The sequence below is a fragment of the Prinia subflava genome, chromosome 8 (genome assembly GCF_021018805.1).
Source record: "Prinia subflava isolate CZ2003 ecotype Zambia chromosome 8, Cam_Psub_1.2, whole genome shotgun sequence".
Taxonomy (NCBI): Eukaryota; Metazoa; Chordata; class Aves; order Passeriformes; family Cisticolidae; genus Prinia; species Prinia subflava.
The window spans coordinates 20,857,526-20,869,889 of NC_086254.1; the positions used below are offsets into that span (position 1 = coordinate 20,857,526).

The following is a 12,364-nucleotide window of genomic DNA, read 5'->3' on the forward strand; positions in this document are numbered from 1 at the left end:
ATTGTTCTGAGTTAGCACAGAATCGTGGAATGGTTTCCGTTGGAAGGGACCTTAAAGCACATCCAGATCCACCCTGTGCCATGGCAGGGACACCTTCCACTATCCCAGGCTGCTCCAAGCCCTGTCCAACCTGGCCTTGGGCACTGCCAGGGATCCAGGGGCAGCCACAGCTGCTCTGGGCACCCTGTGCCAGGCCCTGCCCACCCTCCCAGGGAACAATTCCTTCCCAGTATCCCCTCCATCCCTGCCCTCTGGCAGTGGAAGCCATTCCCTGTGTCCTGTCCCTCCATCCCTTGTCCCAAGTCCCTCTCCAGCTCTTCTGGAGCCCCTTTAGTCCCTGAAAGGGCTCTGAGGTCTCCCTGGATCTTCTCCTCTGCAGGTGAACATTCCCAGCTCTCCTAGCCTGGCTCCAGGGCAGAGGGGAGCAAGAGCAGCCATTTGATCATTTCCATGGCCTCCTCTGGATTTGCTCCCACAGCTCCATTGCCTTTTCCATGTGGGGCTCTCAGCCATAACCACAATGTTTTCAGTCACGTTCTACCTGAATTTGCCTGGCACCGGGAAGTCCCTTCCCTTGAAATCAAATGATGAATGGGTGGCACAGGAGGGGTCTGGCAGGCGAACAGCGGTGCTGCTGTCCCTGCTGAGGGCCCGCCGTGTGTCCCCTGCAGGTGTGGAGGGGCACGCTGGCACGGCTGCGCTACCGGCGGACGAGGGCGGCGCTGACCATCGTGCGGCACTACCGGCGCCACAAGGTGCGCGCGTACCTGCGCGAGGTGCTGCGGCGCTTCCGCGACGTGCGCCTGCTGCCCGACCGCGGCCGCCGCATCCCCTGGCCCGCCCCGCCCAAGGTGCTGCTGCGCTTCGAGGAGGCCCTGCAGAACATCTACCACAGGTACGGCCCCGCCCTGTGTCACACCCGGTGTCACACCCCGTGTCACACCCGTGTCATGCCCCGTGTCACACCCCGTGTCACACCCCGTGTCACACCCCGTGTCACTCCCCTTGCCACACCCCGTGTCACACCCCGTGTCACACCCCGTGTCACGCCCCGTGTCACACCCCGTGTCACACCCCGTGTCACTCCCCTTGCCACACCCCGTGTCACACCCCGTGTCACACCCCGTGTCCCACCCCGTGTCACACCCCGTGTCACACCCCGTGTCACGCCCCGTGTCACACCCCGTGTCACACCCCTTGCCACACCCCGTGTCACACCCCGTGTCACACCCCGTGTCACACCCTGTGTCACACCCCGTGTCATACCCCGTGTCGCACCCGCTGCTTGTCCCAGCGATGTCCGGCTGAGGGACGTGGTTTGGGTGTCGCTAGCTTCGTGCCCTTGACCGCGCAGGTAATTCTGATCCAAAGATTCATTTTTGAATCACAGAACCCCGGCATGGTTTGGATCTTAGAGCCCGTCCAGTTCCACCCCGTGCCATGGGCAAGGGCACCTTCTACCAGGCCAGGCTGTTCCATTGTGATAAACATCCAATGGGATAAACATTGTGTTTCCCTCCTTGCCCCCTTCTTGGCCTTTCCAGTTATTTTTGAAAAGAAAGAGCAGCTGCTCTTGGATGAGAGGGAGGAGAAAAAGAATCTTCTGGATTTCCTTAAGACTTCTCATAGTAACCAGTGTTTTTCTGCAGTAAAATGAGCAATGTTTCCCTTGTCACCCATGTTCTGTGTGCAGAACAGGTGTTTGTACCTTCATTAAACCTCCTGGTATCTAAAGACTGGTGATTTTTTTCTCTGGAAAGCTGTAGGGAAACTAGTTACAATCCCAGTTTGAGAAATTATGACTTCTGAAAGTGGCTGAACAAGAGAAATGTTGGCTGGAGGGGCTTTCAGAGACCTCCTGTCCAGCCATCAGTTTGCAGGGCGGTTTCAGTAGCTCTAGATCAAGTCAGCTTTGTTATTTTCCCCAGCTGTCTCTTTCAGGAGAGACATCCATCCACCCACGGCCTGTCTGGGGAGAGAGTCCTGCTTTCAGAATTAGCTCAATTATCAGAACTACAGAATTTTAGTTGCTAGAAAGTCTTTCTATAACATTAATCCTGGAGCTCTGGTGGTGCTGCTGCTGAAGGCTGGGGTGTGGAGCAATGGATGGGCTGCCCTGCTCTGTTCCAAGGTGTAGTTGAAACTGAGGGGCCAAATTCAGCTGTTAGAGGAGAAAGCCCAAAAATTGGCTTGCAAAACACTTTATTGCAAACAGATGCAGCAGTGGTTGACTCCTGGGTGTGGGATGGGGAGTGTGGCACCCAGACCTGTCAGGGCTGGAGGTGAGATGTGACTTTAAACCATCAACTGACCTTTGCAGCCTTAGGAATGCCCAGGCAGGACGCTGAGGGTGTCCTTGTGGCGCTGCCCTGGCAGCAGGGGTCCCTCCTGGGCTGAGCCAGGCCTTGCTTTGTGCAGGTGGAGAGCGGCTGAGCTGATCCGGAGCGTTCCCCCTGAGGCGCTCCCTCAGCTGAGGGCCAAGGTCGCCGCCATGGAGCTGCTGAAGGGCCACAGGGCTGACATTGGCCTCCAGCGAGCCTGGCAGGGGAACTACATCGCTCTGGTGAGTGGAGGGGACCTGGGCTCAGGGGACTTAGAGGGGAAATTTGGGAAAATGAGTGGTGGTTTCTTGGGAGGAGAAGTACTTGGAAATTTCCTCTGTTTATGTGGGTTCAAAACCTTGACTTCCACTGCACTAGGAGTGATTTTTGTGAATCCTGAGCAGCACCAGCAGCATTAAAGCAGTGCCATCAGCTGGCTCTGCAAACAGGCAGAGCCAAACTTCTCTGGGAGATGAAAATGCTGGATAGGATGGAAAACAGCAGAGACTGAACAGGAACAAAGAAATTCTCTCTAGGCAGGTTTGATTGCTTCCCTTTACTCCATCCTTCCTTGGAGCTTTTTGGTGTGTCAAGGTTTGCTTTCCCAAAGCACAGAAGGGTGGGGGGAGCCATGTCCCAGCCGTGCCACTGCCAGCCCCTCTTCCTTCAGCCCAAGGAGAGTCCTGAGCCTGTCTCTGCTCTTCCAGAAACCAGACAGCCCCCAGAGCTCCGGCTCCTTCACGCCTGTGGCCAACGAGCTGAAGCGCAAGGACAAGTACATGAAGATCCTCTTCTCCTGCCACGTGCGCAAGGTACCGGGGCTGGGGGGGCCTGGCTGTCCAGGGAAACCAGAGAGACCCTGGGGATGCCTGGACAGCAGCTCAGAGCACTTCCAGGGGGCCGCATCAGGGATTGTTGGGTGGAGCAAGGTTGGGTGGCTGCTGGGGCCTCATCGTGTCAGAGGCACAAATAAACTGTGGAGTCCCTGCCCATGCAGAGTGTTGGAACTGAATTTAAGGACCCTTCAACCCAAACCATTCCATGATTTCATGACTTCATTCTGCAGAACTGGTTTGGGTCTGACATTTTTCATAGCAGATTGGGTTTTTTTGTTAATTTGGTTGGAAGTTTTAAGCAACTAATGAAAAAACTAGACCCACTTAATTGTTGTGGGTATCTCCTAAGGATGCTGGTTTGAAAGATCTGTCAGAGAAGGAGATTTTGAATTGTACAAACAAATTTTTACAGACAAACCCAACTTTAGTGGCAGGCCAGCGCTATGGATGGTCAGGGGTTTTTAAGCTGTATATTCTTTTTATTTGTAAATATTGCAGTTGATCCCCACATGCACAGATACTCCTTATGGTTCTGCAGATCTACACAATTCATTCTGCAGCACAAAATTCCACTTGATAATAAAACTTTGCAAGCGGTAGTGAGTTGTATTGTTTATCCAACAGTGAATCGTGTTTATAAAAACAGAAATCCCTAATTGCTTTTGAAGCAAAATTATTTCAGTGGAGTTTGGTGCTGCTGTGACCACGTTCTCTGAGGATGGGGTTCACTGCTGGAGTGAGGGGTTTGGGTGAGTGGTGGTGTCAGGATTAAGGAAGAGCAGGCGAGTCTGAATCCAGACTTCCTCTTTACAACCTCACAGCTCTTGGGCTGAACTTCCCTGAGAGACAGGGAAATGCAGAATTCCCCTGGCTTTTTTCAGGTTGGGCTGAAAACAAAATAATTCCTCTTCTAACTTATTTAATGAAGTGATTCCAGTTGCAGTTTCTGGCTAAACTGGGATAACTGTAGGAAGGACAATATTCAGTAGTTAGAGATGTGATGATGGGAATTGTGGGTTTGGATGGGAATGGAACGATGGTGAGGGGAATCACTGGGGGCTGTGTGTGATGGGCACAGTGTGGGGGTTTTATCTTGTTTGCTGTTATGCAGCTCTCCAGCTGTTGAGTCCTTGTGTTTCTCTTGCTCCTGGTTCAGCTCTCAAGGACAATCTCCTGTGCAAGCACAGGACAAAGCAGATTCCTGAAGCACAGATCCACACTTTATCCTGTTCCCTCCTGCCTTCAGACAAGTGCCAGAGCAGCATTTGTTGGTTTTGGTGTATGGAGGAATCCCTGAGCATTCCAGCAGGCCATGTTTCTGTACTGTGACTGTGCTGGAAAAATCCCATTTTTGTGGGGTTTGTTGGATTGAGAAGCCAGCACTTCAACAGTAGAAGCAGAATGGGGATTGAGTAGGTGGTAGCCACCATGAAGTGGATTCCTCCTGAGCCTGAAAGGCTTTCAGTGCTCTCAGAGGCAAAGCTTTAGCTGACTGTGGGTGCATTAAAAGGGCAGCTCAGCTGAAATCACAGATATTGCAGGGTTATACACTTCAGCCTTGTGGGTTTTAAATTATCTTTTAACTTCTTTTAACTTTTGAAAGGTTAAATTATTGTTGCTTTCTTCTCACAGAGGGGTAGGTAGACTTGATCCCCTGCTGGCCTGCTCAGTTAGGGATTCCTGGCATGGCTTTGGAGCTGTCAGCAGGGAAGCCCCATCCCTGGCAGTGCCCGAGGCCAGGCTGGACAGGGCTTGGAGCACCCTGGCACAGTGCAAGGTGTCCCTGCCCATGGCAGGGGTGGCACTGAGTGGGTTTAAGATCCCTCCAAACACAAACCACTCCGTGATTCCACGGTCCCACCAGTGCAGAGGACAAGACTGCAGTGCTGTGCATCCTCAAGGATATGTGAGCCTGGTGATTCCAGGACATCCCCACAAATACCAATGATCCCATCCAAACCCTCTGGGATGTTGCCCCTCCCTGAGGGAACTGTTTGTCTTCCTGCTTGTACAGACAGGAACTGTCCGAGTGAGCCTGACGTGAACAGAGCAGGGAACACAAACAATGCTGAAATTTGAAGGTTAACAGGACAAGGACTTGACATTTGAGAATTTAGCATTTCCCTTTCCAAGCAAGGCACTTCCTCAGGTCATCTGTTCTGGTTAAGGCACTGGATCTGCAGACTAAGCACCAGTGAGAGCTGTGGGACCGGGGGAGTGACTCCGTGCTCCGACTGCAGGAGCACAGGCTGGGAACAGCCTCAGCCTCCCTTTGCCCTTCACAGGAAACCATTTCCATCCTCAGCTGTTTAAAATGAATGCGTTTCTTGTCAAAAATAGAAGGTTTTTGGCATCCTGCCTCTTACCCCAGAGTAAGGGCAGTCCCTGGGTGACACTCAGTGCTGGGGCAGCGGGAATCTCTGCTCATTGCTGCATTCTTCCCTTTGAATTTTTAACAAATAAATCATTGGATTTCTTCCCTTTAACCTTGACTTCCCCATGTCCTACCAAACCTTATTGGCCCAGGGTGGCACTTGGTGCTGGCTCGTGCAGCCTGGCCCTGGGCTCAGGGCAGATTTGTCACATCTCTTGTTAAACCTGCTTCCTTGTGGGTTTGCAGGTTGTGTTTGTTCTCTGCTGAAAATTGGTTCACGTGAAGCTTTAACACGGGCCTGAAGAGTGAATTATAGAAATGTAATTGTAATTATCAGGTGATTCCATCACTTCCCTTAAATAATTCTCCTGAACAAAGCAGCAATTCACAAAAAAATGCTGCTTTGTTCATCCGTGGTGTGTTTTAATGATTCAGCTTATTTGAGAATTCTTGAGCAAAAACTGTGCTGCTGCTGCTGCTCTTCACTGCAGGAAGGTGTTAGTGGGAAGGTGGTAAAGGGCACTTTGGTGAGCTGGGCTGAATGTTTCATTTCTGAAGCAGCATCAGCTTTCCTTTGTGGCTTCCTTCAGGTACTGAGTCACCCAACCACACGTGAAGTGGTTGTTGACTGTCAACAACGTCAGGTGTCAGCTCTTGGAAATGTTCAGCCTAATGCACTTCTTTCTTCACACAGAAAACACATTAAAAGCATAAATACTGGGCAACTTGAACAGACTCAGGCTGAGCCCAGAGCTCACCTATATAAACACATTTGTGAGTAGAGCACACCCTGTGACCTGTCAGATATTGGTTCATTAAATTCGTTGAGAGAGAATTTTTTTAGCTGATTACTGACACTGATCTAATGAATTCTTCAGGAAGAGTTTAGAAGATTCTAGATCAGAAAGAACTTCAGAAGATTCTAGATCAGAAAGAACTTCCTGGAAAGGGTTGTCAGGCATTAGAAGGGGCTGCCCAGGGAAGTTTGGAGTCCCCATCCCTGCAGGTGCCCAGGGAACACCTGGACGTGGCACTCAGTGCTCTGGGCTGGTGACAAGGTGGGGTTTGGGTACAGATTGGACTTGATGGGCTGGGAGGGCTTTTCCAGCCCATATAATTTTATAATTATAATTCATAATAATTTTATGTTTCTAAGTCTAAGAAGTAAATTTATTCCAGGAACTGCCCTCCAAGTTTTGAGCTGCTGGTAAAGTTTTCTTTGCCTGTATGGGGCCCAATTTCAGCAGCTTGAGCTGAATAATAATGGGGAGCTCTGTTGGGAGCAGTTTTTACAGAAGGGCTGAGAAGAGGCTTTGAAGCCTTGCTGGGGGGAGGGGGATGGACTGTGTGGTTGCTTCCCTGCAGTAGGTACAGGTAGAAGCAGGTCATCCCTGCCTACAGAAAAATCCATCTTTTCTGAGCATTGTGGTGCTCTTCATGTTTTCAAAGGAAATTTTCAAGATTTTTGCCTTAGGAGAAACCAAATGCATATTTCATGCAAACCTCCAGATTTTGTTGGATCACCTAGGAAACAACTCTCTCTCTTTATTTTCTTTAGAATAAGGCTTTTCTTTCCACTTTTCCCTTCTCACCTGTGGCACCAAGCTCCCTTGAGAGGATCATCTCTTCCAAAGACCAGTGTCCTGCAGTGTCCAGAGGCCACTGACAGAGACCTGAAAAACTTCCTTGAAGATTTTTCAGCTCTAGGCCAGACCTTCATTTCCCCCACGAGCTTGTCAGGAAGCTAAATTGGGACTGATTCACATTTGGATCAACAATATATAAATACAGAATGCCCAGAAGGTGCAGAGAACACAGTGCTGGGAAGGGCTGTTCTCCAGAAGGGAATGAGCTGTGGCTGGGAACAGGAGGCCTGTCCTTACTTACAGGGCCAGTAGTGGAATTTGCACTGGTGTATGAGTCCCTTCTGTGCCTGCTCCCCAGTGGGGCAGTTTTTACTTTAACCCACAGCAGGTATTATTCACATAAATGCACTGTAGGTGCACAAGGCACCTGAAGTCTCTTTTGCTTGGAAAGAGCTGGAAGGACATGAGAATTTGCTCCTCGGGTGAGGTGAAGTGCTGGGCCTCTCCTTTGGTACTTTTCTTTAGCTGAATTTTAATACTAAAACCAGGGGGGAGCCATGAGAAAAAAGTGAAATTTAAAACATGCCTGTAGAACCCCCACAATATTCCATGGGCTTGAAATTCACCTTTGGGGTCTGGTCAGCAGTGGCTGAAGCTGAGTCCAGGTTGCCAGAGCCCAAGGACAGCTGGCTTGGATCAGCAGTAGTGTTGCAGCAGGAGCAGGGCAGTGACTGTCCCCTGAGCTGGCACTGCTGGGTCACCTCCAGTCCTGGGATCGGTTCTGGGCACCTCATGATAAGGACACTGAGGGGCTGGAGCGTGCCCAGAGAAGGGAGTGGAGCTGGAAAGGGGCTCAGCCTGGAGAAAAGGAGGCTCAGGGGGACCTTGTAGCTCTGCACAACTCCTGACAGGAGGGGACAGCCAGGGGGGTCGGGCTGTGCTCCCAGGAACAGGGACAGGAGGAGAGGGAACGGCCCCAGGCTGGGCCAGGAGTGGTTTAGATGGGATATCAGGGATAATTTCTTCACTGGAAGAGTGGTCAGGCATTGGCACAGCAGCTCAGGGCAGGGGTGGAGTCCCCATCCCTGGAGGGGTTCCAAAGCCATGTGGCACCTGGGGACAGGGGGCAGTGGAGGAACAGTTGGACTCGGTGATCTCAGGGGGCTTTTCCAGCCTTTCTGACTCTGTGAAAGCTGAGTGTCCTTCCCACCTCTGCTTCCCAGGCAGCAGCCACAGGACCTCCTGTCCTGGGGTGGCTCTGGTGTCACAGCACCAGAAGTCTGCTCCCTTTGTCACCGGGGGCTGGGGGTGGGCAGCAGCCAGGCAGGGTCATGGCAGTGCACAGGGATGTTCACTGTGTCAGACTCTTCAAACAAATCACAGGAAATCAATGGCCCCAGCATTGATCTGAGCTCTGAGGGGCAGATCCAGCCCCAGGGACTGGACTTGGGTTCAGCTCCCAGGACCTGGAGCATGGAGAGCCCAGAGCTTCCCCAGATCCTGGCTGAGGAGCCGGTGCTGCTCAGCTCCAGCACCCGACATGTGGCACCAGGCACTCCTAACCTACTTTCTCTGGGCCATTCAGTGTTTCCTAGCCTTTAGGCTTTTTTCTCCCATTCAGCTGCTTCCTAAAATAATCCTGGTTACTCAGCATCTCTTCCTGTGAGACTTCCCAGGCCCTCAGTCATGTTCTTCACCTTCTCTGAACCACCAGAGTCTCCTTCACACTCACCCTGGTCCTTCACAGGCTGTTCCAGGTGAGCCTGTGGCTCCCAGGACGTTATTCCCATGTTATTCCTTGCCTATGCCAACATTCTGCTTTTCCCAAGCTGCCTCATGTCATTGTGCCAAGATCTCTCCAGAGCTGTCTGAAATCATCCTCGGTTGCTTTTTCTGAGTCGCTGCCGTTAATGTAAAGCTGTCACAGAGCTCCCCAATTTGCATTTTTTGCCTTTATCTGCTCTGAACTTTGTCACTCTGCTGCCTCCTGACTGAGGATATTTAAGTTCTCCCGTTGTCTCCTGATTTCACCCTGGAAAATCCTATTTATGTTCATCCTCCTCGTCACGTCTTACCCTTGTCTCCCCTTCTCAGTTGATTAATAAATATCTCAGTGACTGTGATACACAGATGACTCTGGTTTTGCCTCAGTAAAAAACAATTTCTATTTTGTGTCCTACTTTCTTAAGCACTTCTGACAAAACTTTTCATGCTGCCTGGTGAGTGTTTAGTGCTCAGGGGCATCCAACAGCCTGGATGAGGTAGAGCTAATGGAGCTCGCCTAGGCTGGGAGAGCTGGGGTTGCTCAACTGCAGAGAAGCTCCAGGGACAGCTCAGAGCCCTTCCAGGCCTGAAGGGGCTCCAGGAGAGCTGAGAGGGACTGGGGACAAGGGCTGGAAGGACAGGACACAGAACAGGGATGGCCCAAAGCCTCACTATGGACTGTGCCAGCCTGTGGTGCAGCCTGGCTCTGCAGGGCAGGGATTCTCCATGGGACCTTTGGGGTGCCAAAGCTCATGGATAATGTGGGGACAACAGCCTGGGCTTGGGCTCCACCTGCACAGGGCTTGAACGTGGCTGGGGGGAGCATCTGGCCTTGTTTGAGTGAAGCCCTGGAATTTCCCAGGGAGCCACAGCTCTGCTGGATGGCTGGGAATGTTGCTCCTCTGTCTCTGTAAAATGGGATTACGGGGACCATGTTCCCTTTCCACCAAGGTCCAAGATCTGAGGAGAAAACCTGTTTGGGACCTGTGTGGGTTTGGGGTATTTCTGTGTGAGTTTGGGGTATTTGTTAGTTTAGAGTGTTTGTTTTGTGAGTTTGGGGTATTTCTGTACGAGTTTGCCGTACTATTGTGTAAGTTTGGGGTATTTGTTAATTTAGGGTGTTTGTTTTGAGTTTGGGGTATTTTTGTGTGAGTTTTGGCTGGTTGTTGCATGATTTTGGGGTATTTTTGTACGAGTTTGCAGTACTATTGTGTAAGTTTGGGGTACTTTTGTGTGAGTTTGGGGTATTTGTTCGTTTAGGGTATTTGTTTTGTGAGTTTGGGGTATTTTTGTGTGAGTTTTGGCTGGTTGTGAGTTCAGGATGTTTGTTGTGTGACTTAGGGGTATTTTTGTATGAGTTTGCAGTACTATTGTGTAAGTTTGGGGCATTTTTGTGTGAGTTTGGCACTTGACACTGCACACTTTCATTTCCTGTGTTCCTGCAGTGATCAGTGGCACTGACAAGGTGTTTCTCTGCAGGTGAATCGCTTTAACAAGGTGGAGGACAGGGCCATTTTCATCACTGACAGACACCTGTACAAGATGGACCCCATGAGGCAGTACAAGGTGATGAAGACCATCCCCCTCTACAACGTGAGTACAGCTCTGGGGATCCTCCTCTGGGGCTCTTTCAGGGCAGTGTCTTTACTCTGTAGCTCCATTTTCATATCCATAAAGTGGAAAAAGTCCTTGGGTTGCAGTTTCTAATATATTTAATGTCTTTATAACAGTTATAGTGCAATTATTGCAACATCAAAGCATCAGGGTGGGAATGTTGGGGTGTCCTGGATAGAGCCAGGAGTTGGACTGGATGATCCTGGTGGGTCCCTTCCAACTCAGGATATTCCATGGTTCTGTGACTCTGGGATCATATTAGCTTTTAATTTTGGTGCATAAAATAAAAGCTAAACCCCAAACTGCCTCTTAAAATTCCCTGCTCCCTCCCTGTTTCAGTTTTCTTTGCTGAGTGCAGGATCCTGGCCCTGGAAGGGGTTGGCATCTCACAGCAGCTTATGGCACTATTCCCATGTCTCTGGGGTTTGTTTGATCCTTCAGGTCGTGCTTGAATGTATTTATTTTTATTTTTATATATTTGTTCATGTTTAATGTAAATCTTGCCAAAGCTAAACTCCAAATTACGGTGAGGTCTGGCCTTGGGGGTAGCAGGGTGGAGCTGCCAGTGAATTATCAGGGATGGAAGGGAGTGGACAGCACCTCAGCTTTACTCCCCAGCATCCTGGAGCAGGGATTCAGCTGCCTTCTCATCTCCCTCAGCCTGAGGTGACAGTGCTGTGGTTATCTCCAACCTCCAGAGCCTGCCTGCCTGCTGGGAAATGCCCTGCACGCCTTTATTGGGATGTTTGCATTTGGAGAAATGACAAACCTAGCATTTGTGTATTGCTGGGAGGGCAGGGGTGGGATTAGGCTGAGGGTGAAATCTCATCTGCAGATGTGGAGGGGATGATTAGCCCTGGCTGCATCCTTAATGTTGGGTTTGGAGTCTCCTCCTGCCCTCCTTGCTGGGCATCATCCTCAGCTGGGCAGCCAGCACGGTGTATCCATGGAGTAGCTACTCCCAGTAGGAATCCTGGCTGCAGCAGGCAGTGTCTCCATGGCAGTGCCTCTTGTTTTGAAAGGAGGCTGCCCTGAGCAGCTGCAGGAGCTTTTCCTGGCTGCTGTTCTGTCCCAGCACTGCTGTCTCCATGCTCAGAGGGACTGGCAGCACATCCTGCTGTGTGCCCAGGGGCTGTGTGCCCGTGCAAAGCAGGGTGCAAACATCCCCAGCCTGGTGAAAACCCGGGTGCAAGCATCCCCAGCCTGGTGAAAACCAGGGTGCAAGCATCCCCAGCCTGTGCAAAGCAGGGTGCAAACACCCCCAGCCTCCCAGCAGAGCTCAGACACCCACACACTCACAGCCCTTTAGCAGAGGGGTTTTCCACACCTGATTTTCCAGGTGTTCCTAGACAGGTGTGTTTTGGTGGCATGGACAAGGTGGGATTTTGTCCATCAGGATTTTTCACTATTGGTTTCTCTACCCTTACCTTAACCAGAGTGTCCGGGTCACTGAAATTCACTGACTGCAGGACTAATGAGAGATAAATCTGTGTTTATCACAGGTTTGGAACAATGTCTGTTTTACCTGTGTGCCTGATGGGTGTAAAGGTGCAGATTGTACATTTACAACACCACAAGACCAGATCATTTGTTAGTCATCTGAAGATTTCCCTCTGAAATCCTTAATGTCTTAAAAATTAGAGGTGAGCAAGTCAGGTACAATTTCAGGTTACTCACAGAATATCTGTTACTAAGAAATGTCAGCTCTTGTTGCTTTTTCACCAGTAAAAGGTGTGTCTAAAACAGAATATCCATTCCTACAGAGACCCCCAAGGGCAGGCTCTGTGGTGGTCCTGTGTTGGCTGTTTTGGCTGTATTTTGGCTCAATGTTGGCTGTATTTTTGGCTCAATGTTTGATGTAATTTTGGC

At 50.6% G+C, this 12,364-nt stretch overlaps 1 protein-coding gene across 1 annotated transcript in view; it reads left to right on the top strand.

The window, feature by feature from the left end:
• The window catches only part of MYO1D (myosin ID), a 160,659-nt gene that overhangs the window by 85,268 nt on the left and 63,027 nt on the right, over positions 1 to 12,364 (top strand). The window contains exons 17-20 of the mRNA XM_063404055.1: positions 672 to 895; positions 2,419 to 2,563; positions 3,029 to 3,133; positions 10,361 to 10,474. Of these exons, the coding sequence (XP_063260125.1) occupies positions 672 to 895; positions 2,419 to 2,563; positions 3,029 to 3,133; positions 10,361 to 10,474 (588 nt within the window). The remainder of the gene's footprint in view (positions 1 to 671; positions 896 to 2,418; positions 2,564 to 3,028; positions 3,134 to 10,360; positions 10,475 to 12,364) is intronic.